The sequence below is a fragment of the Bos javanicus genome, chromosome 1 (assembly GCF_032452875.1).
Source record: "Bos javanicus breed banteng chromosome 1, ARS-OSU_banteng_1.0, whole genome shotgun sequence".
Lineage (NCBI taxonomy): Eukaryota > Metazoa > Chordata > Mammalia > Artiodactyla > Bovidae > Bos > Bos javanicus.
The window spans coordinates 83,871,846-83,899,218 of NC_083868.1; the positions used below are offsets into that span (position 1 = coordinate 83,871,846).

Sequence of the window (27,373 nt, forward strand, 5' to 3'; positions counted from 1 at the left end):
GCTGCCTTCTGAGTGTGATTTATTTCTTTCCTTTTTCTCTCATTCCTATTCATAAGCTTCTCCTTACTCTTCCCTTCTCCCTTCCCTTCCATCTGTGATTCTCACCCATAAGAACCTGACTTAATCCAAGAAGCTGAGTTCACTGAATCTGCAAATTCCAGAAAGTCCCACATTATCAGTCTCCTCAGCAATATGTTGCTTTCTAGAGACCAGTTCACAGTTGGCTCTGACTGGGCACTGGATACTACTACTACCAACAGGAAAGCCTTCATTTGGTTCCTCAAAAATACTTGTCATCCTTGAAGAGCCAGAAACTACTGTGGAAACACAACCCTAAGCTATATTACTCCTTTGGGTCTTTAAACCCTCTCTGAATTTCTTGCAAGGGGTTGCTATGAAAATGGTTGCTCTACTTGTGCAGGCAAAGTGCAAAGAGCCTAGTCATAGGAGGGAAGAACCTCTGCACAAATTTCACTTTGCAGGTGGCTTAACACCACCTCTTAACCACAGCCCACAACTGTTAGCAGAAAGCATTAAAGAACATCTCCAAACGCCTGGGTTGAGGAGCTATTACTAGAAATTTCATTCAAGGTGTTTGGGGTTTGGCTTTTTACATGAAAAAGAGGAAACCTGAGCTTTCCAGAATTGGCTCAGAACCTGTGGGTGATCCTGGCACTCTTGCGACCAGGTCCCTCCTTTTAAGAATGGATTGGGGGGACAACCTGGCCAGATTTGCATTTGTTCAGGCTTTTCACGTGGGCTTCTGAATTCGGTTACTCCGCCTGTCAGGTAGTATCTGGAGCCACCTAATGAAGCCCTGCGACGGCATCTACCACTGGATAGTTGCGGAGCAGACGCTCCTGCGTCTGACAGGGAGGATTCTCAAGGACGCTGTGCCAGAGCCTTTCCTGGAGGGAGCGCTGGCGCGCCTGTTGGCTGGCGCAGCGCTGGCGAGCTGTACAAAGGAAAAGGCCCACACGGTGGAGTCACTCGTACTTCGTACCCGCCTGCTGAGCCCGGCTGCTGCACAGCCCGCGCTCCCGGCTCCAAATGCGAGTGTGTCCAGTGGACTCCGATAACTGAACGAGACAACCCCTAACAGGGGGAAACAAATTCTAGCCACCCGTGGTCCCCCGGAGTCAAGAGATGGGACGGTGAATTGTACCTCATACAGCCCTTCTTCCAGAGCACCGCGGGCGGCCGCAGAACTTCCTGCCAGTCCCTTTCTTGCCTGGGCTTCTCCACAGATACCAGGCGAGGGGGCGGGGTGTAGGGTGTAGGGTGGGGGTAGGGTGGGATACCAAACTGAAGTCGCTGTCTTCTCTCCCCGACAGCTGGAGGACAGATCTTGAATCGCCCCCAGTCTTAAGGGACGATTCAAGATAGGTTCCTAGTGGCTCAGAGAGTAAGGAATCTGCCTGTAATGCAAGAGACCTGAGTTCCATCCTCCGATCAGGAAGATCCCCTGGAGAAGGAAATGGCAACCCACTCCAGTATTCTTTCCTGGAGAATGCTATGGACAGAAGAGCCTTGTGGCTTACAGTCCTTGGGGTTGCAGAGTCGGACACCAATGAGCAACTAACACTTTACGGGAGTGGGCACATCATTCCTGAATAAGGACACGCGCGTGCGCACCTCTCCGGGCGCCTCGGGCACCGCCCCCGGGCGGGGAAAGGTGCGCGCGGAGGCTGGAAGCGCTGCGACGCGCTGTGAGGCGGCGTAGGCGGCGCCGAGCAAGCCTCCAGGTTGCTCAGCACCTCAGCTCCTCAGTCCTCCGCAGCCGCCGAGTCCGCGCGCCTTCTGTGGGCTGACAGAGTATACTTCATCCCGACCCTCCCAGGAGGCAGAGCCAAAGATCGGACCTCCGATCCAGAAACCTATTCACCCGCCTCGACCCAGGAAGCCAGAAGCAGGGTTACGGCGAAATTGGGGCGACGTGCTCTTCCCACCTTCGGAACTGCTACTTTCCTGTCTCCCAAAGGCTGTCGTCGCGTTGGGAAAGCTGCTCGACATAATCTTTAAATTTACCCCCTGCGGGGCGTGGCTGGCGTCCTCTACCGTGCGGCCGTGGAGAGTTGGCCTTGACTGGGAGTGACTCTCGTTTTGTGCCTTAGGAGAGCGAGAAAGAGTGTGAGGGCCGAACATCCTTTGGAGGAGATGCCTTTAAATAGTCATCCATAGCAGCGATAAAAACAGATTTGTGTTGCTTTGTTTTGTTTATACCGAGTAGTTTTTCTGTGAAATGCTGATTTGGTTAAAAGAAGAAATGGCCCCTCAGGAGTTCACACGGCGACTGGCCACAGTGATCACTCATGTCGGTAAATGACGCTTTTTTAAATCTTGCGTTTTATTAATGGAGGGTGGGGGCGTTGTCTGGGACCTAGTCTCCCCCACCCCTCACAGCAGCCCTGGGATGGCCTTGGGTGTGGACCTCGCTGCCTTGGGTGGTGCTCTGTAACGGGCATCCCTGGAGCGCAGAGCTCGCAGCCCTCGGGTCCGCCGCGTCTGGCGGGGCCGGGGTAGGCTGTGAGGCAGGTGTCTTCACCAGGCAATTGCCAAGTCTCTTGAACCCTACACCGAGGGCTCCCTGGAGGTTAGGATCTGTTACCCGCTGCTGACCGCGGGCAAGGGTGGCGAGTTGTGTGGTAATTGACGCGACTAGAAAGGAGAGGGAATAGGAAGAAGGGAGGCCGGTGCTTTCCAGCAGAAACTGCTGCCAAGGCACTGGGAGACGGGGTGCCGAGGTGCGGGCCACAGTGGAGGTCCTCTGCGCAGTCCTGCTCCCTGGCCTGTCCCGTGCAAGTGCTGCCTGGAGGTGTCGCCCCATCCCTGGTGAAACCCACTGAGAAACCTCTGCAAGCCCCGGGAGACTGAGCAGTTTTAATCCTCTTCCATGAGTTAAAAAAGGGGAGCAAAACATGCGTGCCTTCTTCCTGAAATAAGGGTTATGGTGGAAAGACAGGACATTGAGACAGTGGCAAGGTTAATTCTTTTTATCATTCCCCCACCCCTGCGCCTTCCCTGGACCTCCTTAAATAAAAAACATATTCAGGTTCAGATCTTTTGAATGTAGCTGACTAGAATTATCCTGATCATTTTCTCTGTTGCTCACTTCACTTTGAGGTTCTTCTGTGAATGTAAATCAGTTTTCATTGATAAAGTCAGTAGGTTTTCAATCTCATTGTTCCACCCATTTGTTAAAACTGCCTTCTTGGTATTTATATGATAAATATTGCTTCAGTTAGCCATCAGTGCTCTTTGAGCACCCTAGGTCAATGTGTTTAGTACAATAATGATACATACATTATTCATACTTATGGAATGATACACATGTGGGGATAGACTTTGGAAAATGATTTATGGACACATAGGGAGGCTCAGTTTTGATGATTCAGTTTTAAAACATGTTTCTGGTGCCCAGTGTGGCCACTGAACTGGTTTTTAAGACAAAAGGTTAGTAGAATTCTACCAGGAAAGACTGAATGTGAAATACTGCTGAAGGCAGGATAAAATAAAACAGAATTTCGGGTCTGAAATATACTGAATGCTGAGATGATTGTGCTAATACCAACAGGGAAAGAGCAGTGAACTGGGGGTATGACTGTCTGAATTTGAATCCTGCCCTAGAAAAGTCATGCAACTTCAGACTGGAAAATGGGAATTTTAATAATCCTTCCCACCCAGCTCAAAGTCTGCTTGTAAGATAATGTGGGTGAAAACACCATCTAACCTGTGACTGTGTTATTGGTCCTATTCTTGTATCCTCTGCCACTAAAGATATTGGGCAGATCACTGAGCCTCTTTCACGGTGAAGCTTCCCATCAGTTAAATGAGGAGGTAGATGTGGACAATTATTCTCACCTGTTTTTCTGGATGTAGGATCTTCTTGAAGATATGGTAGGCAGTATATTCCTTGGCTGACACCAGGCTGCCTGTGGGGCCCAGACTATGGTATTTTCTTCTCCACCTTGCTCCCTCCCTCGTTCCATAGTCAGCTCCATGTAGGATACAAACATGAATTTATTGTAGTTTATGCCCTCAAAGAACTTCTAATGACCCCTGGCATTTGTGTGCTTTGTAGCATTCTGTCTCTTCCTGTGTAATCCCACAAACCTGTGAAGTAGGTGGGGTATACATTATCACTCCTATCTTACAGTAAAGGAATTGAGACTTAGGAGGTTCATCATTTAAGGCTTCAAGAGGTTAACCAGTGGCAGGCTTAGGACTAGAAAGTACTTTTCAGATGCTCTGTTTGAGGATCTTACTGAGGGGTTCTCTAACCCTGAAGCTGCCCTTGCCTTCATGGAGAACTGAACTGGGAAGCTAGTAAAGCTTCTCATAGACTGGATTGGCTCTGGTTTTTTTTTTTTTTTTCTTCTTCTTCCATTTTTATTGATATATAATTAACATACAGCAAGCACTGTATAAGTTTGGGATGTATAATGATTTGACTTAAACACATATGAAACTATTACCACAATAAGTTTAGAAAATATCCGTCATCTCATTAAGATACAACATTGTGTGCTAAATTGCTTCAGTCATGTCTGACTCTCCAAGGCTGCAGACTGTAGCCCACCAGGCTCCTCTGTCCTTGGAATTCTCCAGGCAAGAGTACTGGAGTGGGTTGCCATGGCCTCCTTCAGAGATGCAACATTAAAGAAACAGAAAAAAAAAAAAAAGAAATAGAAAAAACTTTTTATTACTTGTCATGAGAACTCTTAGAATTTATTCTCTTAACAGCTTTCATATATAACATACCTTAATTATATTTATCATGTTATACATTATATCCCTAGTACTTATGTATCTTATAACTGGAAGTTTATACTTTTTGACTCCCTTCATCCAATTCCTGTTTCCCCCTACCCTCTTCCTCTGGTAACCACAGATCTGATCTCTTTTTCTACAAGTTTGTGTTTTGAAGTATCGGATTTGACTTCGGGCATTTCCTTGATGAGCAGCCTTTGAGGGAGTTTGATCATGAGTTGGGGAAGGATTGAGAAGTGCTTGGAGCAAGATGTAGAACATTCTCCGGGTCCTGTCCTACCCACTCAACTGGGCAATAGTGCTGTGCTTTCATACTAATTCGACCACTTCTGCCTCTCAGTCAGTTCCCCCTCCAGCTGGGGTTTCCGCTCTTTCCATAGTCCTTTAGATTTGACAGTTCAGGTCTGGGGCCTGATGATTCAGTTTCTGAAATATCTCACGAGTCTCTTTCCTCTGTCCATTCCCACTGCTACCTGCCTGTGACCTGCTTCAGAATGTCATTTCCTCCTGACTAACCCTTGTGCAAGCCTCCTGCCTTTCTTGTGTTTGCCTTTAATCTATGCCAGGAGTAAAAACAACAGCAGAGCCACACACACAGAGCACTGTGTATTCTAGAACCTTTGATGATATCCATACATAGTCATTGTCTGTAGCCTGGAGTACAAGCTCTGTACTATTTGGCACACTTCCTGTCTTATTCCCCAATACCTGATATTTCTGCACCTATGGTAGCTTAACTCAGGCTCTTCTGTTCTTCAGCTTTGTTCCTCTATATTTTTCTACCCTGTTCCCACTTCTAAACTTTTGCTTCTGCTTTTCCCCCACCTTGAGTGACCCCCCTAAAATGTTTCTTCTCACACGAATGGTATACACCTTTCAGTCCTGAATCAACATCGCCTTCTCTGATCCTGATATCAGGACGTAGTGATTCCTGCTTTTGAATTTGAAGTAGGTTTTGTTCTACCCCCATGACACATACTCTCCCTTGTATTATGGTTAGTTGGTTATTCATGTGCATATCTCTGCTCCTAGACTCTTCATTACTTATCCATGTGGCCTAGACACTCACCTAACACAGGACTTCCCTCTAAGGAGGCACAGAATAAATGTTTACTGAATAAATGAGTGGCTTGTTGTGCCTTGAACTGAACTTTGAGTACTTAGTAATGCCAGGCAATTTTTACACTTTTAAGAACAGCTTGGAAGCATTTGTAAATAACTCTTTCAAACCCGATTTTTCAGGTAGACATGAAGTCCTTCAAATGTTCTTCATATGATATGGTTCTCTGTGGGATCTCTTTCTTTGGATTTTGTTAGTTTGTCAGGGAGCCTAATAAAAATATGCACTTCACATGTGAGCAGTGTCCAAGTGTGTTTTTACCTACATAGGGCACAAAAGAGGACCATCCTCTCACCTTTACTCTGGACTGTACAGTCACATTGGTTCAGTTACAGAATTTCAGAATCAGAAGTGTTGCATGATTTTCTCCATCCCATCCCATTCAAGTCTTTAATCTTCTCTGCAACTTTTACTGTACTGCTATTTATATGCAAAGGTGCTGCCTAAGAAATCATGAACTTTCTCTTAATGCATCTCACATTGCTCTCGAACTTTGATAGACAGGGCACATATGGTTAACATAGAGCTTTTATTCAGTGGAAACCCTTAGTCATCCAGCTGATCAGTGTTGGTAATGCCTCATGCAGGTTTCACATTTCTAGTTCAGGTCACTCTCCACCTTGTCATCTCATATTAGAAGTAATTATTTTTACCTTACTTTATCATTGTTCTAAAATAATTTTATGTTTGTCCATGCCCAATTAAACTGTGAAGCAGAAGGGACTACCCTTTGAGATATCCTTATATACTTGGAAATTGGATTGGTGGCTGTTTTAGTGATAAAAGCTGTAGGATTTTGATTTGTAACCCAGGTTGCTACATTTAGGACATTACTGGCATTAGCAATAGGCAACCAGAAGAATACTAAACTAAGAAATTCAGCTCACAATTCTTTATTCTATACAATGGAATAGTGGCTGAAATGCCTCAGATTAGGTCTCAGCTAAAGTTGGTGCTGAAGGAAGAACCTAATGAGCAGAGTATCTGCTGTTCAGATGGGATTACCTGCTGTGAGGACAACTAGACATGCTGGAGTAGTGACTTCACCTACACTAAAAGTGAATTAACTGGATCTGAGCCATTTTTCTGTTAAGCTCTCTAGACACTGTGCCTAGGGCTTATGGACTAAAACTGTTTTCCTCCTAAAAAGATAATTGACAGCTGAATTGCAAAATAAAATTTAAGAAATGTTTCAATGCTCACAAATAATATTTTCTTACATTAAAAGAAGTGCATATTTGGAATTCCACTGCTGGAATGCCAGTGTGGAGAACCCCATGGATCCATTCCCCAGTGATACATCTGTAACATCTGGTGAAAACTGTAAAGTAAATAACCTTTTAAAGTCTCTGAAAGTTGTACTAAGGGCATAGAGAATATGAAAAAAAAAAAATAATAAAGGCAAGGAAATCTACTAAATCTTGGTAAAAACAGTGAGTATGTGGTACTTGAGCTGCGATCTGCTCCCTCTCAGCTCAGTGTAAAGGAAGCTCCACTCTTGATTGGGTCATGGCCAAGAAGACAGGGCTTCCTCTCCCCTCAGCTCTCAATTAAGAGATATAGTATCTCACCAGGAGGGGCAACGTGTCAGCATTTCTTATATTCTCCAACTGTAGGTTGCAGAGGCTCAGTTCTTGGTGAGTGTTCCACCCAGTCCTCACTCATAAGATGAAATCTCTAACCCACATGTGCCTTTGATCTGCTTCATTTTGTACTTCAAGAAATGGTATGGACCTAACAGAAGCAGAAGATATTAAGAAGAGGTGGCAAGAATACACAGAAGAACTATACAAAAAAGATCTTCATGACCCAGATAACCACGATGGTGTATTCACTCACCTAGAGCCAGCCATCCTGGAATGTGACGTCAAGTGGGCCTTAGGAAGCATCACTATGAACAAAGCTAGTGGAGGTGATAGAATTCCAGTTTAGCTATTTCAAATCCTAAAAGATGATACTGTGAAAGTGCTGCACTCAGTATGCCAGCAAATCTGGAAAACTCAGCAGTGGTCACAGGACTGGAAAAGGTCAGTTTTCATTCCAACCCCAAAGAAAGGGAATGCCAAAGAATGTTCAAACTACCACACAATTGCACTCATCTCACACGCTAGCAAAGTAATGCTCAAAATTCTCCCAAACCAGGCTTTAACAATACGTGAACTGGGAACTTTCAGATGTTCAAGCTGGATTTAGAAAAGGCAGAAGAACCAGAGATGAAGTTGCCAACATCGGCTGGATCATTGAAAAAGCAAGAGAGTTCCAGAAAAACATCTACTTTTGTTTTATTGACTATGCCAAAGCCTTTGACTGTGTGGATCACAACAAACTGTGGAAAATTCTTAAAGATGGGAATTCCAGACCACCTGACCTGCCTCCTGAGAAATCTGTATACAGGTCAAGAAGCAATCGTTAGAACCGTTAGAACTGGAACAGCAGTCTGGTTCCAAATTGGGAAAGGAGTACATGAAGGCTGTATATTGTCACCATGCTATTTAACTTATATGAAGAGTACATCATACAAATGCTAGGCTGGAAGAAGCACAAGCTGGAATCAAGATTGCTGGGTGAAATATCAATAACCTCAGATATGTAGATGACACCACCCTTATGGCAGAATGTGAAGAAGAACTAAAGAGCCTCTTGATGAAAGTGAAAGAGGAGAGTGAAAAAGTTGGCTTAAAGCTCAACATTCACAAAACTAAGGTCTTGGCATCCAGTCCCATCACTTCATGGCAAATAGAAGGGGAAATAATGGAAATAGTAAGAGACTTTATTTTTGGGGGGTCCAAAATCACTGCAGATGGTGACTGCAGCCATGAAATTAAAAGATGCTTGCTCCTTGGAAGAAAAGCTATGACCAACATAGACAGCATATTAAAAAGCAAAGACATTACTTTGCCAAGAAAGGTCCATCTAGTCAAAGCTATGGCTTTTCCAGTATTCATGTATGAATATGAGAGTTGGACTATAAAGAAAGCTGAGTGCCGAAGAATTGATGCTTTTGAACTGTGGTGTTGGAGAAGACTCTTGAGAGTCCCTTGGACTGCAAGGAGATCCAACCTGTCAATCCTAAAGGAAATCAGTCCTGAATATTCATTGGAAGGACTGATGCTGAAGCTGAAACTCCAATGCTTTGGCCACCTGATGAGAAGAACCGACTCATTGGAAAAGACCCTGATGCTGGGAAAGACTGAAGGTGGGAGAATAAGGGGATAACAGAGGATGATGGTTGGATGGCATGAACGTGAGTTTGAGTAAGTTCTGGGAGTTGGTGATGGACAGGGAGTCCTGGCGTGCTGAAGTCTGACACAACTGAGCAACTGAACTGAACTGAACTGAACTGAACCCGTGTGTCGGAGCCAAAGAACACCAAACCCTTATTGATCTTGCCCTAGCTCCCTTATAGGGTGGAGTTTTGACATGAGAAGGCATACTAAGACCAGAAGCTTATGCCCTTGGCTCAGAAATTTTGCTCAAGGGAGAGACATTCCCTGAGAATAGTTGAGTACAAAGCCTTCCCCAAAGGAACTGACTTGAAACAGTGTGGGGGAAGCTGAAACTTAAAGACACTCTTGAAAACAATGGAGATTTTGGTAGTAGCAATTAAGAGGAGGCTAATAGCTCTTATGAGAGCAACAAGCTAAGCCATAGGCCAGCTGATTTACCAAGAGAAGCAGGGAAAGAGATATTAAGATGTGCCTTCCTGAGGTCAGAACAAGCATCAAAGCCTCAAAAACTACCTCTGCCTATATTTGATTGGGTCAGATTGTAGAGCATTTGACAAACCAGTGCATTGTTGTAAACAATAGAGCAATCAGTGGGTGTCTAGTCCATTTGGGCTGCTAATAACAAAATATCACAGACTGGGTGTGGGGACCGGCCCGATAATGAACTGACCTGAGGGAGCAAGTGGTGCTGCAGAAGGATAAGGAAAAATAAGACTCAGAAATAAAGTGGGGATCAGGGGGCTGATGCCATTCGCAGGCAAAAGCCCAGATCCGAATCCTTGCATGCCTTTTATTGTTAACTTCTACTTCCTTATTCGCACTCTAGAGGTATCTGTTCTTTACAATCTCAGATCAGGGATAAAGATATACAATGCACAGTCCTCAATGTCAAACCTTCAGGCCTTTCATGACTTTGTTTAGCCTTTTGGCTAGCGAGGCCCTTTCTCAACAACTCCCTCAAGGCTCTGGTTATGGGAACAGCCACTAATGGTTTTCCATCAGTCACATCAGTACTTCAACATCTTGTTTTCAAGATGTCTTTCCACGATGTACTTTTTACTGCTTCCAGCCCTTTGCCTGGGGTTGATGAGAAAGTCATTCTTATTTTTCAAAGAAGCCCTGTTAATTATAATACAGGCCTGTGCATAGCATATTCCTTATATATCCCCTTTTTTTTATTTTTTGAAGCTTATTTTTGGTGATTATTGGTGATCATAGAAGCCAAAGTCATAGTCGCTAACTGCTGTTGTTGTCCGTGGACTTGCTTGGTGATTCACCACCAGACTATGTAGAAACAGAAAAAAAGACATATAAAAATTAACATAAAACCAGCCATTGATCCTCTGATAGTTTTCAAGTGAGGGATGGGATTTAACTGAGAAATCCCATTTGCTGCTGCATGCAGCAGATTAGATCCTTGCAAAAGGTGTAGTTTCTGAGACAAAGTTTCCATAATCTCTTGTTGTAAATTATTTATATCCAAAGATAGATTACCTTGATTTAAGAGGTGTTATTTAACTTTGTCCCAATGAAATGATGATTCATTATATTTGTGAGGAGTGACACAAAAAGAAGTAATATTCCAATCACACTTAAGATGAATCTATTTTTGCAGACTATTTACTTGATCACTTAGTATTATAACAGCCTGTTGTAAATCAGCCATTTGTGCAGCTAATTTTCCATCTATTTGTCTTTGGGTAGACCAAAGAACATCAGAATCTTTATGCCATTCTTGCACAAAGTGCACAGTCTGTACACTCTGATGTAATGGCACTCCTGCTATAGCTGGTGTAGTAGCTATAGCAATAATTCGTAAAATGGCAGCAATTAACAGTCCAATAAACCATTTAGTGTGTTTTAACACTTTCTTAAGGATTTCTTCTACAATATACACTATCTGCCATGGTCTATTCATTTTTACAGGAAGCCGTACTCCAGATCTGGTTTTTAGAATATATAGAGAATAGCCATCCTGAAATTGAAGAGAAGAATTAATACAAGTGTAAAAGGAACAATTTTGACAAGTAGCCCAGAAGAGGCATTATAAAAAGTAGGTCCTATAAACAATATGAAAGGTAAACAAACACACGCTTTAATCAAATGTGTTGAATTTTTATCGAAATGAAAGATCAGATACTGTTGAATTAAATTGCCCCTTCCATGCTGTTAAGGGTTGGAAGGCAGCTGATATTTTCCACAGTTCTGAGTGTAAAGGCATATAAGGTAATTGAGGTAAGGAAGGAGAGAGACTCCCTCCATGCCAATATATAGAGCTGTTAACAATGTTATTCATAAAGTCTAAAGTATTGTTTAACAATATAGGCAAATCCAAATTATTATTTTTATCCAAAGGATCTCCTTTGGGACTCCAATCAATAATTTCTCCGTCAGAAGTATTGGCCATAATACGTCCAGTATTAGCTTTACATAATTTCCATTGTAGCCAATGTTCTAGTCCAGATTTTATAGAAATAATACAGTTAAGTAGATGGGGCAGAAACATAGTAGTATTTTCTCCTGTGATATTAAAGGAAAATGCTTCTAATAAGAAAAAATGAATTTTGTTCACCTGAGGCTCTTTAACTATAGATAGCCAACTTTGTAATCCTCTTTTAAGACAATGAGTTTCTGCCCCCATGCATATAGGAGTAAGATCTGTTCCCACAGTATAATTAACACTAACATTTAGAAGTTGTAGGCCTTCTTCTGTTTTTAAAGGAAGGCTTGGGTCAAAAGGTCCAGGTAACCAAGAAGAGTTGTTTATGTGGAACAGAAGAATCCTCCACGTAATTGGTCTTAACAGGGGAGGATTGGGCACATATGCCCAAAAAGTATGACTGGCACTTACTGTGGTAGTTACCACAGATAACATAGCCAAGAACAAGGCAGCTGAGGTCAAAGGCTATCCTTGTTCTTTGACCAATTTTTCCCCTTCAATGGTCAATTTCTTCAATTGACCCCAAGTGGGTGGTTTGGCTTTGTTGGTCCTTGGAGCTGGTTCAGAGCGGTTGTTGATCATCAGTCTTGTTTTCCCCATCACTGGCAGCTCTCCGGGAGGATTGATGTTGAACCATGTCCTCTTCTTTCCTTTCTTTGACATGCTTTCCTGGCACCCAGTGGTGTTGTCCATCATCTGAAATGACAAGAGCATAACCTCGTCCTTTCCTAAGTCTAAGGCCCTTTACACCAATTGTTCATAGCATTTTCCCACTGTACAGGAGTATTATCTGCAATCATTTGACCAAGAGTATAATTTTCACTAAGAATAGTGTTCTGAAAATGCAATGTTGCTGCTGGCTTTGTATGATCCAGTCTTAAATCCAAAAAATTTAAAATAAATAAAACTTGGGCTAATTTCTCTTTTGGTGTCATTGATATGCCATACTTTTCTCACCCTTTCTGTTTAAATAACATATTTTTTAGAGTATGATAAGTGTGTTCAACAATAGCCTGATCTTGAGAATTATGTGGAATACCTGTAGAATATGAAATATTCCAATCAGATAAAAATTTCACAAAACCATGACTCATATATGCAAGGCCATTATCAGTTTTAATATGTTTTGGTAGGCCCATGTAAGAAAAAGCTTGCAAAAAATGTGAGATAACATGAGTAGTTGTTTCTCCAGAATAAGCAGAAGCATAAATCATGCCCTAATAAGTATCCACAGAAACAAGAACAACTCCCAAACATCCAAAAGAAGGGACATGAGTAACATCAGTCTGCCATATATCACTGGGATAAAGGCCTCTGGGATTAACCCCTGTAGTTGTAGGAACTTGGTGAGTAAGAGTACATGTGGGACAGGCAGGGATAATATTTCGGGCTTCTTGTCTGGATGACTGAAATTTATTCATCAAGCCACGTGTATTTATATGTGCGAATTTATAAAATTTATAAGGAGTAAGAAAAGCAATTAACAAAGAGTTGATGGAATCATTGCCCTTTGCCAATGGTCCGGGCAATTTAGAATGAGATCTGATATGTGTAGTGTAAAAAGGCGAAGAACAAAGCCTTACTATATTTGTAATTGAGATAATATTGTAATAATAGATGATTTAGAAGAAGCCTTTGGTAGAGATATGGTTTCAATAATTTGTGTTATCTGTACAGCATATTAAGAATCTGATATAATATTTAATGCTGTAGAAACATCCTGTAATAAGGTACCTGCTGCTGCTGCTGCTAAGTCGCTTCAGTCATGTCCAACTCTGTGCGACCCTATAGATGGCAGCCCACCAGGCTCCCCCATCCCTGGGATTCTCCAGGCAAGAACACTGGAGTGGGTTGCCATTTCCTTCTCCAATGCAGGAAAGTGAAAAGTGAAAGTGAAGTCGCTCAGTCATGTCCGACTCTTAGCGACCCCATGGACTGCAGCCTACCAGGCTCCTTCGCCCATGGGATTTTCCAGGCAAGAGTACTGGAGTGGGGTGCCATTGCCTTCTCCCAATAAGGTAGCAATAGCCTCTAATTTGGCTTGTTGAACAGAGGTTAGGATAGATTGCTACACCTTTGTTGTGGGTCCAGTATAACTGGCTTTGAGAGTTTTATTTGCATCAGTAAAATAAACAGGGGCATTAATAACAAGAATTGTTTTAGTAATAATAGGAATTATCCATTTGTGTTTAGCAGCAGAAGCAGCTGCTGCTGCTGCTGCTAAGTCACTTCAGTCGTGTCTGACTCTGTGCGACCCCAGGGACAGCAGCCCACCAGGCTCCTCTGTCCACGGGATTCTCCAGGCAAGAATACTGGAGTGGGTTGCCATTTCCTTCTCCAGTGTTTAGCAGCAGTAGTAATCAAAGGTGACTTTGGAAAATGGTTATGAACCTCACCTATGAAATCAGCAATGGCAATTTGCCAATCCATACTGGTAACAAATAATCTATGGATTTGATCATTAGTGAAAGGAAGAACAATTTCATATGGATCATAACCAGAAAGTTGTATACATCTGGATCTCATTTTTGAAACAAGAAAGGAAATAAGCATTGTATAAGTAGTCATTATTTTCTTAGGAGTGTGGGACAAAAATCCCCGTTCAAGGATATCTTACGGTTGCCATAATATTCCTGTAGGGGAATCTAAAGTAGGAGGAATAAGTAAAGAAAGTGGCACAGTCAGATCTACTTGTTTAGGTTGTCTTTGCTGGATACCTTGATTCACAAGATCTAATTCCTGTTTAGCTTGTTCTATTAGTACCTGGGGGCTATTTAAATCAGAGTCTCCTTGTAGGATTTGAAATAGGTGTGTCAAGGAATGATTAGGAATTGCTAAAGATGGTCATAACCAATTTATATCTCCTAATAATTTTTGAAAATCATTTAAAGTTTTCAAGGAATCAGTTTGAATTTGTATTTTTTGTGGTTTAATAATATTTCTTTGCAATATATATCCTAAATAGGTATATGGTTCCTGCTCTTGTAATTTATCAACAGCAATATGTAACCCATATTCTTTTAATTTAATCTCTGTATTTAAGAAAATACACTGAAGTTCTTTAGCAGGAGAAGCTAAAAGAATATCATCCATATAATGGATAATATAAGCATGAGGGAATTGTTTTTAAGTGGTTGGGAGATGTATAATTGACATAATGTAGGACTATTAAGCATTCCTTGTGGCAATACCTTCCAGTAATATCGAGACACTGGTTTTTTATTATTAATGGACGGTACAGTAAAAGCAAAATCATCAGATTCTTGTAGAGGAATAGTGTAGAAACAATCTTTAAGATCAATGATTTTTATTTTCCAATTTTGTGGTATCATAGAGGGTGACAATGTCTGGTTGTAAAGCACCTGTAAGTTCAATTATAGCATTAATTTTTCTTAAATCAGTTAACATTCTCCATTTTCCAGATTTCTTTTTAATAACAAAGACAGGAGAATTCCAAGGACTAGTAGTTGAGGCAATATGATTAAAAGATAATTATTCCTCTACTAGCTGTTCAAGAGCCTGTAACTTTTCATGTGATAGGGGCCACGCTCTGTCCAAATAGGCTCATCAGATTTCCATTTCAATTTAAGTGCTGCTTTTTGTTGTTCGGCAGTGGGCCCCCCCCCCCCCACCAAAAAAAAAGCCTGTGTATTTTGAACAGGATTATATCCCATATTTGCCATAATTTGTTTAGCTTGAGAAGATATAGTAGGAATTGTTACATAAGCTCCCCATTTCCTCAATAGATCTTGTCCCCATAAATTAATAGGAGTATCTGCAACTAAAGGTTGTAAAGTTGCAGATTGTTGTTCGGGACCTGAATAGGTCAAAATATTAGTACCTTTTAAAATATTCCAGTTAACATAATAGGAACATCTGTTAAAGGCCACGAAGTTGGCCAGTGCTTTTTAGATATTATAGAAACATCAGCTCCAGTATCTACAAGTCCTGAAAATTGCTTATTATTAACATATACAGATAATGTGGGTCTAGAATTAGATACAAAAGTTTGCCAATATACTTATTTTCCTGTACTTCCAAATCCTCCAGTTCTTTTAATATGAGATTTACTAGTAGTGATATAAGGTAATAATAACAATTGAGCTATATGATCTCCTTTTATTATTTGATAAGGATACTCTGTTTTCATCATAATAGAAATTTCACCCTCATAATCTTCATCTATAATCACCATTAGGACTTGAACTCCCTTACTTGCTAAACTACTGTGTCCTAATAATAATCCCACACTTCCTTTAGGTATTGTACCTTTAATTCCAGTAGGGATTTTATAAATTCCCATAGCTGGCATAAGAAGTAAATTATCAGTGGCAAGGATATCTGATGCTGCGCTCCTGGATATTACAGAAAGGTCAGCAACCCAGGTGTATGGCTTGGAAGGCCTGGATGAGGTTGCTGTTTGCTGGCTTGGTACACAAAAGGAACAGCATTCCAGGTTTTTTGAGAGCTCATATTGTTTGATGGGCCCTGAGCAGGGCCCTTCTTCCAGTTTCCCGACAAAGGGGATCCATTTTTATGAAATTTAAATCTATACTGATTAGCCCAATGATTGCCTTTATTACAGTGAGGGCATAATCCAGGTGTCTTTTCATTTGTGGGAGTAGGCTTATTAGGTGTATTTTTATTAGTCTTGCAATTTTTCTGCACATGTCTTCTCTTACCACTACTAAAACATTTAACCTGCTGATTTGCTTGCTGTTTCAAGCCCGTAATGGCTTGAACCAACAATGGCATCTTATAGGGTTCTGATCCAATATCATGACAAGCCTTAATATAATCCTCTAGAGGCTTTCCTTGTGCTTTAAGAGGCTGTAAAACCTTTTGACATTCTGAATTTGCATTATCATAGGCAAATATTGGTAATAACATATCCCTTAATTCAATTTGAGCAAGAATTCTCACCAGATTTTGTTTTAATCGGGTGATAAAATCAGTATAAGGTTCTCCATTAGATTGTTTTACATTAACAAAAGAAGGATGAGACTGTTCTGGGGGCTAACCTTTTCCCATGCTCTAAGACAAATCAATCGAATTTGATCATAGAATTGTAGTTGTCTCTGAATCCCTTGATAATGCCCCTGACCCCATTAATTGTTCCACAGTAAATTAAGAAGAGGATTAGCAGCTGTATTTCTTTGGGCCTGTTGAAAGGCTTAATCTTGCCACCATATTTGGAATTGTAAAAATTCTGAAGTGGATAAGCAAGTTCTAGCAATCATTTCTGAATCACATGGAATGAGTCGTTCAGACTGAGCCAAACCCTGAATAATACCTGTGATGCAAGGAGATGTAGTTCCATGTAGTGCATGCCTGTTTAATCTCCTTAATAGTTTTAAAAGACAGAGGAATATGTTCAAATTGTACCCTCCCTTGTGGAAGTTGAGCATTAGGGGGCACCTCAGTCATGATAACAGGCAAAACCAAAGCATCAAGGTCACCTTCTTGCCTCACTGCTCATACAGCTTGTTGAAAAGATGAGAGAGCAGGTGCAGATGTCTTTGGTATTATGACTGCAGCTCTAAATACCCCATCATCCCATGTTGTATCAGGATCTAGTGGAGGGGGTTCCTGAACTACAGGGGGCTCCGGCCAAGGAGCCGAAGGCTATGAGACTGGTGATAAAGGGAAAGCTTCAGGATGTTGCTCAGTACCATAGTTAACATGGGATTTAGGACTCAAAAACTGAGCCCCTCTCTCCCCTTCCAAAGGATTATATTTCCCTTTATCTAGATTTTCATAAATATGAGGTGGCCAGACAGGTGACTCCTGAGATGCAGGAGGAGCAGGAGTATCAGATTCTGAATCAGAAGAGTCAAACTGTTCAGATTGTAAAGGAGGGATCAGGGGGCTGATGCCATTTGCATGCAGAAGCTCAGATCCTAATCCTTGCATGCCTTTTATTGTTAACTTCTACTTCCTTATTCGTGCTCTAGAGATATCTGTGCTTTACAGTCTCAGATCAGGGATAAAGCTATACAATGCACAGTCCTCAATGTCAAACCTTCAGGCCTTTCATGACTTTGTTTAGCCTTTTGGCTATCGAGGCCCTTTCTCAACAACTCCCTCAAGGCTCTGGTTACAGGAACAGTCACTAATGGTTTTCTATCAGTCACATCAGTACTTCAACATCTTGTTTTCAAGATGTCTTTCCACGATGTACTTTTTACTGCTCCCAGCCCTTCACCTGGGGTTGATGAGAAAGTCATTCTTATTTTTCAAAGAAGCCTCATTAATTATAGTATACACCTGTACATAGCATATTCCCTATACTGGTATAAACAAAAGTAATTTGTTTATATCCCCATGGTTCTGTAGCCTGGAAGTCTGGGATCAGGGTGCCAGCATGATGAGGGCTCTCTTCTGGGTCACAGATTCTGGATTATATCCTAACACAACAGAAGGGGCTAGAGATCTCTCTGGAGCCTCTTTTGTAAGGCACTAATCCCATTTATGAGGGTTCTGTCCTTATGACTTATGCACTTCCCCCAAAGCCTCCACCTACTATACTATTACATTGACCTTTAGTGGTTAGGATTTCAACATATGAATTTTGGGGGGACAGTTCAGTTCAGTTCAGTCGCTCAGTCATGTGAAACTCTTTGCGACCCCATGAATTGCAGCATGCCAGGCCTCCCTGTCTATCACCATCTCCTGAGTTCACTCAGACTCACGTCCATCGAGTCAGTGATGCCATCCAGCCATCTCATCCTCTGTCGTCCCCTTCTCCTCCTGCCCCCAATCCCTCCCAGCATCAGAGCCCTTTCCAATGAGTCAACTCTTCACATGAGGTGGCCAAAGTACTGGAGTTTCAGCTTTAGCATCATTCCTTCCAAAAAAATCCCAGGGCAGATCTCCTTCAGAATGGACTGGTTGCATCTCCTTGCAGTCCAAGGAACTCACGGGAGTCTTCTCCAACACCACAGTTCAAAAGCATCAATTCTTCAGCGTTCAGCCTTCTTCACAGTCCAACTCTCACATCCATACATGACCACAGGAAAAACTATCCACTATAGATTTGTTCTTGCCTGGAGAATCCCAGGGATGGGGGAGCCTGGTGGGCTACCGTCTATGGGGTCGCAGAGAGTCAGACATGACTGAAGCAACTTAGCAGCAGCAGCATAGATATGTTCAAAGAATGAAAGGAGACCATGATTAAAGAAGTATAATGACAATTTCTCACCAGAGACTATAAATAAATAGAAGTATTTAAAAAGTATCAAAAGGTAATTCTGGAGTTGAGAACTACAACTGAAATGAAAATTTCACTAGAGGGGCTGAATAGTGGATTTGAACTGAGAGAGGAAAGACCCAAGGAACATGAAGATAGACCGACAGATAATGCAATCTGAAGAATAGAGGGAAAAAATAATGAAGAAAAGTGAACAGAGCCTCAGAGAAATGTGGGGACACTATTAAGTATACCAAAATGCATGAAATTGAAATACCAGAAATAAGAGGGAAAAAATGGAGCAGAGATAATATTGAAAGAAATAATGACTTTTAAAAAGTCCAAAATTGATGAAAAGCATTTGTTAACACATCCAAGAAGTTCAGTTAAGTCCAAATAGAATAAAGGCAAAGAGAACCACACCTGGTCACATCATAGTAAAAATGAAAACTTTTAGAGAAAAAATGACTCGCTATGTATATGGGAGCCTTAGTAAGGTTAACAGCTGTCTCTCATCAGAAACAATGGGCACCAGAAAGCAGTGGGATGACATATTCAAAGTGCTAAGAGGAAAAAATTATCCATCAAGAATCTTATATACAACAAAACTATCTTTTAAAAAATAGAGATGAATTAAAGACATCCCTGGATAAGCAAAAATAGAGAATTTGTTGCTAACAGAGTCATCTTCAAGAAATACTAAAGGAAGTTCTTCAGGCTAAAAACAAGTGACCCTAGATGAACATTCAAATCCACGTGAAAAACAAATGGTACCAATAAAGGTAATTAAATGACTATAAAAGTATTATTCAGAGATAATGTGGTGCTCTAAAGACTGAATGGATGTTACTGTGTTTATTACGTGAATGCCAGCTTTTGGTGAAGGATGCCAAACAGACATTGGCTTCCCAGGTGGCTCCACTAAAAATTCCTCTTGCCAGTGCAGGAGACGTGGGTTCAATCCCTGGGCTGGGAATATCTCCTGGAGGAGGAAATGGCAACCTACTCTAATATTCTTGCCAGAATAATCCCATGGACATAGGAGCCTGATGGGCTATAGTCCATGGGGTTGCAAAGAGTCAGAGATGACTGAACTACTGAGCATGCATGCCCTGGCCCCTCAGCAGATATTAACTGAAATATTGTTGTGGTGATAATAATTATGTGCGTTGTAAAGAGCAGTCATTTATGAAATCAGGATTCCTTAGAATCAGTGTCTAAATAATATTGATTTAGAGGTGATCATTTTCTCTGATATGGAGAATATCAGTGGCAATTCCTACCTTTTCAGATGTGAAGCAGGCTGCACCCAGGCTTTGCCAGTAAACAGCTATGTAGCTGTTTAGCATGTCATTTTGCCTCTGAGTCTTGGTTCTCTTATATGTAAGATGAAGATAATACCCACTCCACAGGACCAGTAGAAGATGAATGTCTAAATAGTACCTTGTAAGTGCTTGGTGCTTGTTGGAGGGGAGAAGCAGAGATAGTGAGAATGGCTTTAGATGCAAGGACAGCATCCTCTCCCACTTTGTCCTTTATCCTGGTCCATTGTAGGCACCATCAGTGCTACTTCTCTTCCTCTTGCTCCTCCCCAGCTTCTGCCTGTCTACATCTGTTCTGGCAGGGTTGCAGGCCTGAATTTTCTATTTTAGAGCAGAGTGTACATTCTTGCTCCTGGGGCCACCCCTCTGCTTTTTCCATTATGGTGACCAAACAAAAACTGAGAAGTAGAACCCAACCACCTTAGTGTTGCTGACTCTCAGCATTGTGGACACCTTCAAGGCTTTCTTGGTGTGAGGGACAGTTTAGAAAAGCACAGGAAAGGGGAGTATTGCCTCCAACAAGTATTATCCTCCTGGTCTCAGAGAGGACATCCCACTGAAGTTTTCAAAGGTTTCACATTTCTAGTGTATATGCAGGTCATGGCTGAACCTATTTGCCCAGGGGCTTTGATTTGCTTTCAAGGAATCCATCCCTAAAGCTTCAGTCCTCCAGTTCACTATGCTGGTGTCCACACTAGGGTCCTACATTATCTGCCCTTGAAAAATACCTGTGGGGTTAGCAACGCAACATAACAGATTACAAGCAGAAGTTCCAGGAAGGAGCTCAAATATTAGAAATATAGCCATCAAAAAATATTGGTGGGGAGAGATCTCTGATAACTCTCTCCATTTGTTCTAAAATAGGTCTTTTCTGGGATGACATTATACATATAAACTAATATACTGACAAATGCTTAAAAGTAATGTGAAATTACACCTTAAGCTAAGGAAGGGGAGGGTAAAGGAAGATGTAATGAGAGCAACTTCTCTATTCTATTTTTATTATTATTATTACTACCCATTTGAAAAAGAAAACTCACATTTATTGAGTGCAGTGCCCTTTCACATATGCCTTTGTATCTTTGTAGCTTGGGAAAGTAAGTGTTACTACTTTCATTTTGATAAATGGGAAAACTAAGAATAAAAAAACTAAGTTAAGTAAATTGCTTACAGCTACAGTGCTCATAAGAGGTGGAGTCAAAATTGGAACTGAGGTCTAATGTCAAAGCCTATGTTCTTTCTATTGTATCAGAGCAGACATTTTTCTTGCTACTTGAAAATAATTTTGAGGGTGGATATTCTGTCAGTTTGGTACTGGGGAAAGATTTCTGCCTTACTTCCTGTGTGCTCCCTGAGGGCAGAAATGATGTCTACTTCATCTTATGCTTAGGTCTATCTCAGTACCTGGCATTATTCATGAAAAAGCTTTTTTGTTTGTTCTATTTGAATGGTTTGGAAAAGGGCCCTGGTCTCAGTCTCTTAGCCTCCCTGGGTTCTCCCTCTGTCTCAGTCCCACTTATGGTTCTTCTCACCAGGAATGCTCTGCCTGCCTGTCTGAATCTTCCAGGGTCTGTCTCAAGCCTTCCCTCCCTCAGAAGCCTTGCACAGTTTGGGCCAGGTTGGGCCCAGCCTCTTTCCCCTTTCTGAGCACCTATAATAGTTGGTGTCCATTTCATTTGTATTTTTCTGCAGTTGCTTGCATTCTATCTTGGATTTTTCTCTTGTTCCAAATATTGGCACTTGCTTCATTTGTTGGTTGGACATGTGCTAGAGTCTTTTCTAATATAACATGACCATGCCTTACAGAAAACTAAGATCATGGCATCTTGTCCCATCATTTCATGGCAAATAGATGGGGAAACAGTGGAAACAGTGGCAGACTTTATTTTTTGGGGCTCCAAAATCACTGCAGATGGTGATTGCAGCCATGAAATTAAAAGACACTTACTCCTTGGAAGGAAAGTTATGACCAACCTAGATAGCATATTCAAAAGCAGAGACATTACTTTGCCAACAGAGGTCCATCTAGTCAAGGTTATGGTTTTTCCAGTAGTCATGTATGGATGTGAGAGTTGGACTGTGAAGAAAGCTGAGCGCCAAAGAATTGATGCTTTTGAACTGTGGTGTTGGAGAAGACTCTTGAGAGTTCCTTGGACTGCAAGGAGATCCAACCAGTCCATTCTAAAGGAGACCAGTCCTGGGTGTTCATTGGAAGGATTGATGCTGAAGTTGAAACTCCAGTACTTTGGCCACCTCATGCAAAGAGTTGACTCATTGGAAAAGACTCTGATGCTGGGAGGGATTGGGGGCAGGAAGAGAAGGGGACGACAGAGGATGAGATGGTTGGATGGCATCACTGACTTGATGGACGTGAGTTTGAGTGAACTCTGGGAGTTGGTGATGGACAGGGAGGCCTGGTGTGCTGTGATTTATGGGGTCGCAAAGAGTCGGACATGACTGAGAGACCAAACTGAACTGAACTGAACTGATGCCTTACTTCAGGACAGAAATACCAACTAATATTGCTCCATGGCCTGGTAGAATAAATTAGCCATGTAGTAGGAGATCAAGAATCACATGTTTAAATAAATGGAATTTCCTCATCTCTAAAGTAGGATAATAATTATGCTGGTCCTTCTGCTTATTTTAGAAGTGGAACCATACTGTATGCTTGAAAATGGTTAAAAATAAATAAATCCTTTGAAAGTGAAGTGAAACAGTCACTTCAGTCATGTCTGACTCTTTGCGACCCCATGGACTGTAGCCTGCCAGGCTCCTCTGTCCCTGGGATTCTCCAGGCAAGAATACTGAAGTAGGTTGCCATTCCCTTCTCCAGGGGATCTTCCCGACCCAGGGATCAAAGCCAGGTTTCCTGCATTGCAGGCAGATTCTTTACTGTATGAGCCATCAGGGAAGCCCTAGTGAGGACTATAGCAAAAGGGACTCTGAATATAAAATGATCCCAATTGTTGCTTTATGGACTAGCAGGAGAAGCATGGAAGGAGTGTTTTATTGTCCCTCAAATCTACTGGCATCGTAAGTTTCTTGTACTAACTGGAAGCCGCAACTTGAGCAATGTGAGAGTGCCGTGTGGGGCACAGGCTGAAAACAAGAGGCTTCAGTGCTTTCAGAAGATGGCAGAGGGGCCGACATGGGCAGAGGAAGTGAGGCAAGGGTGGCAGAGGATATGAGGACGCTGCAGAACCCCACACCTCAGCCCTGGCAGCAGCGGAAATTGTGAGTGGCTGCCTTGAGGGCCTGGGCAATAATCTCTTCTATGCTGAGAATCAACTGCTCTCCTTCCTTCTTTCTTTGCAACTATCCTCAGCAGTCCTGGGTATTGGAGAGAGAGTAATTCAAGGCCACCTCAAAACATGCCTCTAACACAGGGCTTTTGGAGATGGTGAAGCCATCTGTGCGAAGGGACTACTGTCCGTAGGGAGAAATGTGCTTTACTGGGCACCTCCCCTCCTCCAGGTCGACCCTCTATGGAAGCTCTCTCTGGTCTTCCACCTAGTCCCCAGTCCAAGGAGAAGAGCTGCAGGTGGCTGTGAATGCCCCTTGCATCTTGGTTCAATCTTTCACAATTCACTGAAAACTTTTAGGTGATTTCTTCGTGTTTACTTGTATGGGGTTTAAGATGGGTTATAGTTTTATAGTTTATTTGGCTTTTCTTGTTATTAGGATTGAAAATGAGCCTCTTTCTAACATTCTGGGTTCCGGGGGGAAGCAGAAATGGCTTTTTACCTTGTGTATATGTATATTTCACAGAGAAAATGTGCTTCGTCCATACAGGCGTCCTTCATCACAGTGTTGTTTCAGGCAGGCTGCTGTGTTTTTTGTACTAGGACCTTTGCAAACTATTCTAGTAAGCTGGGTCTCAAGCATTTTTTCTGTGCTTTGCCAGGTATCGGGGACATTGAATATTAAATAACTGAAACTCTTAAATAATCATTTTTAAGAGAGCTAAAAAAAATGCTTCCTCCCATCTGTTACCCAGCAACCAACTAATCATAGGGATCTCTCATGTCAGGGAACCAGGGGTGCTGGGCACAGTCATTGGATGCCTGGCACCCCACCAGGGCTTCCTTTGGTCTACTATGGCCATGGACCTATATTTGTGCTACAAAGGCTCATCTGCATTCCCTGTATTTAAAAAATGTTTTAAGTAGCCTGAAAATTCTGCTGAATTACACTTATATAGATAATTTAAAAATCTCTGCCAGAGTAGTTGAAATCCTTGAGGATCAAAATGAAAATGGTCTTGCTCATCTTGGCATTTTTCCTGAATTATGACACAGCCAGAGAACCTCTGAGCCTAGTCTAGTACCATGGACTAACTCCTCCCAAACAAGTATAGGTTCTTTTCCTGCTTACTGTAAGAAGAGATGGGAATTGGTTGATTTGAACGAGTCTATAGAGGAAGATGATGTCATCACAGACTTACTGAATTCAAGCACTTATTTCTTACTAGCAGGCAATATTGATTATAAGCTTAAGAGATTTTGGAATTTAACACACTAATGTTATTAAAGATGTATGTAATTCACATTAGCAAAGGACAAAATAATTTGTTTTGTAGCACTCTACTAGTAGTGGCAGGGTCAGGATTTGAACCTAGTCAGATTTGGCTCCAGAGGCTGCATTTCTGATCGCTACCATCAGTATTTCTAGTCCATACTCTTGGGGTTGTGGGGTGTCTCACACACTGTCAGAGGAGGAGGCTCTACTGGGCCTCATCAGCAGAGTGCGCCATCAGGAACAGAGGTGGCTGTTCTTGCCCTCTGTCAACTAGTCTGTGGTCTCTGCTTCCCTCTGGTGTCTGGACCACTCCATCTGCTTGTCTTTGCAGATTAACTCTGTTCATGTATCAGTGGGTATGAACCCCATGTGGCCATCCCCAGCACTGTCCCCCTCCAGATCCAGAGACTGGGTCTCTCTGTGCAACTTCACTTGCTGGAGAATCTGATCCGCCCAGCTCAAAGGAAGCTTAGGCATTTCTAATCATATCAGCTATGGGCTCAAAAATTGGCTTGGCCTTGGACTGAGGGAGGAAATCTTCAAAGAACAGAGCTTTCAGCTGCGTAGACAACTCAAAACAAATGTAGTAACTTGGAAGGCATTGGCCTTATGCATCCAACCTTTAGAATTAGTAAGGGTATGAAATACTTGGGCCGTTTTAAGGGTTTGCTCTGTGCAAAACAGAAGCTTGCCTTGTTTCCAGTGTACTTCTTCCTTCTCTGGGGTCTATTCCAAAGCCCACTATCTTTCTGTGGCCACCTATGTGCATAGATACCACAACTATATCATGATACCAACTGGTCAATAACAGATTGAAAGTGCCTCCATGAACAAAACACTGTGCCAGGCCTACAGCCCACGAGCTGTTGTGGGGAGAGTGTTGGACAGGGAACTTGTGGCCTGAGTCTAACACCAGCTAGGTAATCCACCAGCCCCCATGGCACCCAGCTAACAGAGGACCTGAGGGATTTGGGGAGGAGGCCTGTAAGCCTCTGGACTGGAAGAGACTAGGAGGAGCAATCTGATAGTTATATCAAGAGAGTGCAAAAAAGTCCCAAGTTGGCCCCTGATTGGTTGCTAATCCAGTTAGTGCTGTGTTTGCAGGTTGAAGTTGTGACCCTCAATGATCCAAGAAAGCTTCACACTAGTGTGTGACTTGAGCTGGATCCTAACGGAAGGAGAGGAATTAGGTCAGTGGAGAGAGGTGGGTGAGGAATGGCCACCTTGGTAACTGCATTGGTTTTCCTATGCTGATTGTCTCATTTATTCCACTCTTTGCTCAGACCTCTCTGGTCAGTGATCCTATCCCCTGGACAATTGAGAAACTTTGCCTTGAAAGAAAGAATGATCTCAAGCTGGAAGGCAGATCTGTGTCTTACCATTTTTCTTTCTTCATAGACATAGATCCTTTTCTGGGGGAAAGAAGCTGGAGAGGCTAGAGGACATGGAAGTAATATTAAAGGTTATGTTTTCATAGCTATCATTTATTTTCTGCCTCTTTAGTGTCACATGTTGTGCTGTATATATAGTGTTGATTTAATTAAATTTAATCAGCAGTATAGTCCATTTTTATGGATAGAAATTTGAGGATTAAGCAGGTTAGGAAACTTGCCCAAGGTCATACTGAATGAAAAGGTCAGGGGTCAGGGTTGGCTGTTTTCAAGGCCTATGTGTTGTCATACATAATTCCATTGCAGAATGGAATATAAACCAGTACATGATAGACCTGTTATTAGTGAATTTTAAAAATCTTTCGAAAAACCTGATGGGAGGGAAAAGCATTAGTTCCCTGAGTGTTTAACCAGCCACTTGAAATGTTCGTTAGTAAGTAATAATTTTCTTCCAAAGGAAAGCCATCATTTAAAATGTGAGGATTTACTTCCCTTGTAGCTCAGTTGGTAAAGAGTCTGCCTTTACCAACTGAGGAGACCAACGGAGGAGACCCAGGTTCGTTTCCTCAGTCGGGAAGATCCCCTGGAGAAGGAAATGGTAACCCACTCCAGTATTCCTGCCTGGAGAATCCCATAGACAGAGGAACCTGGCAGGCTACAATCTATGGGGTCGCAAGAGTTGGACATGACTGAGTGACTAAGCACATACACCTTAAATATGCAATGTGTAACACTTAGACAAGAATAAAACTTTGTTAAGACATTTTGGGGAGTGCTGCCTATTTGGCACTTTCTTTGTGAAGCACTAGAGTGCTTTTAGTGGGAAAAAATATAATAAAGTTATAACTCCCAGTTATCACAGCAAGGTGACATCACCAATGTGCTCTTTTACTTAGTATAGAAGAATCCCTATATTTAGAGGACTTTACTATGAAGAAGATTCAAGCACAACATATATACAGGTTGAGAAACTTCAGGTGCCCAAAATGTTTGCGCACATTGGTCTTCGCTGGCTTAGAAGAGTTAATTCTGGACTACTTTGTCCAGTTATCTTATCCCAGGTCCTATCCTACCAGGCTTTATTTATCAGTGTTTTTTTTTTTTTTTTTCCCTTAAATCTGTTATCAGATCAGTTTAAATTCGTTTTAGCCCTTTTCTTTTTGTATATCTAAGGAAGCTAGAATTAATTCAGTCACAAAGGGGAGAGATCTGCCTGCCTGTTTCTCCTTATCTAACCTCCTATTTAAGGCTAACCTCATTTACTGAGGACCTCCAGAGCTGGGCACTGGGCCAGGTACTGGGGTCGGCATGTGAAGGAGAAGCCATGACCTCTGCTGGTGGCCATAGGCCCTGTGAAGGCCTACAGTCTGACAGGGAGGCAGATGGTAAGCGG

At 42.1% G+C, this 27,373-nt stretch overlaps 1 protein-coding gene across 3 annotated transcripts in view; it reads left to right on the top strand.

The window, feature by feature from the left end:
• The first annotated feature begins 738 nt into the window (after positions 1–738).
• MCF2L2 (MCF.2 cell line derived transforming sequence-like 2) overlaps positions 739–27,373 on the top strand; it is a 259,475-nt gene continuing 232,840 nt past the window's right edge. Inside the window, exon 1 of one of the 3 annotated variants that reach the window (XM_061414608.1) lies at positions 739–2,318. In XM_061414608.1, coding sequence (XP_061270592.1) covers positions 2,243–2,318 — 76 coding nt within the window. In that variant the 5' untranslated portion in view covers positions 739–2,242. The remainder of the gene's footprint in view (positions 2,319–27,373) is intronic. The other 2 variants (XM_061414617.1, XM_061414625.1) reach the window with 2 other exon arrangements.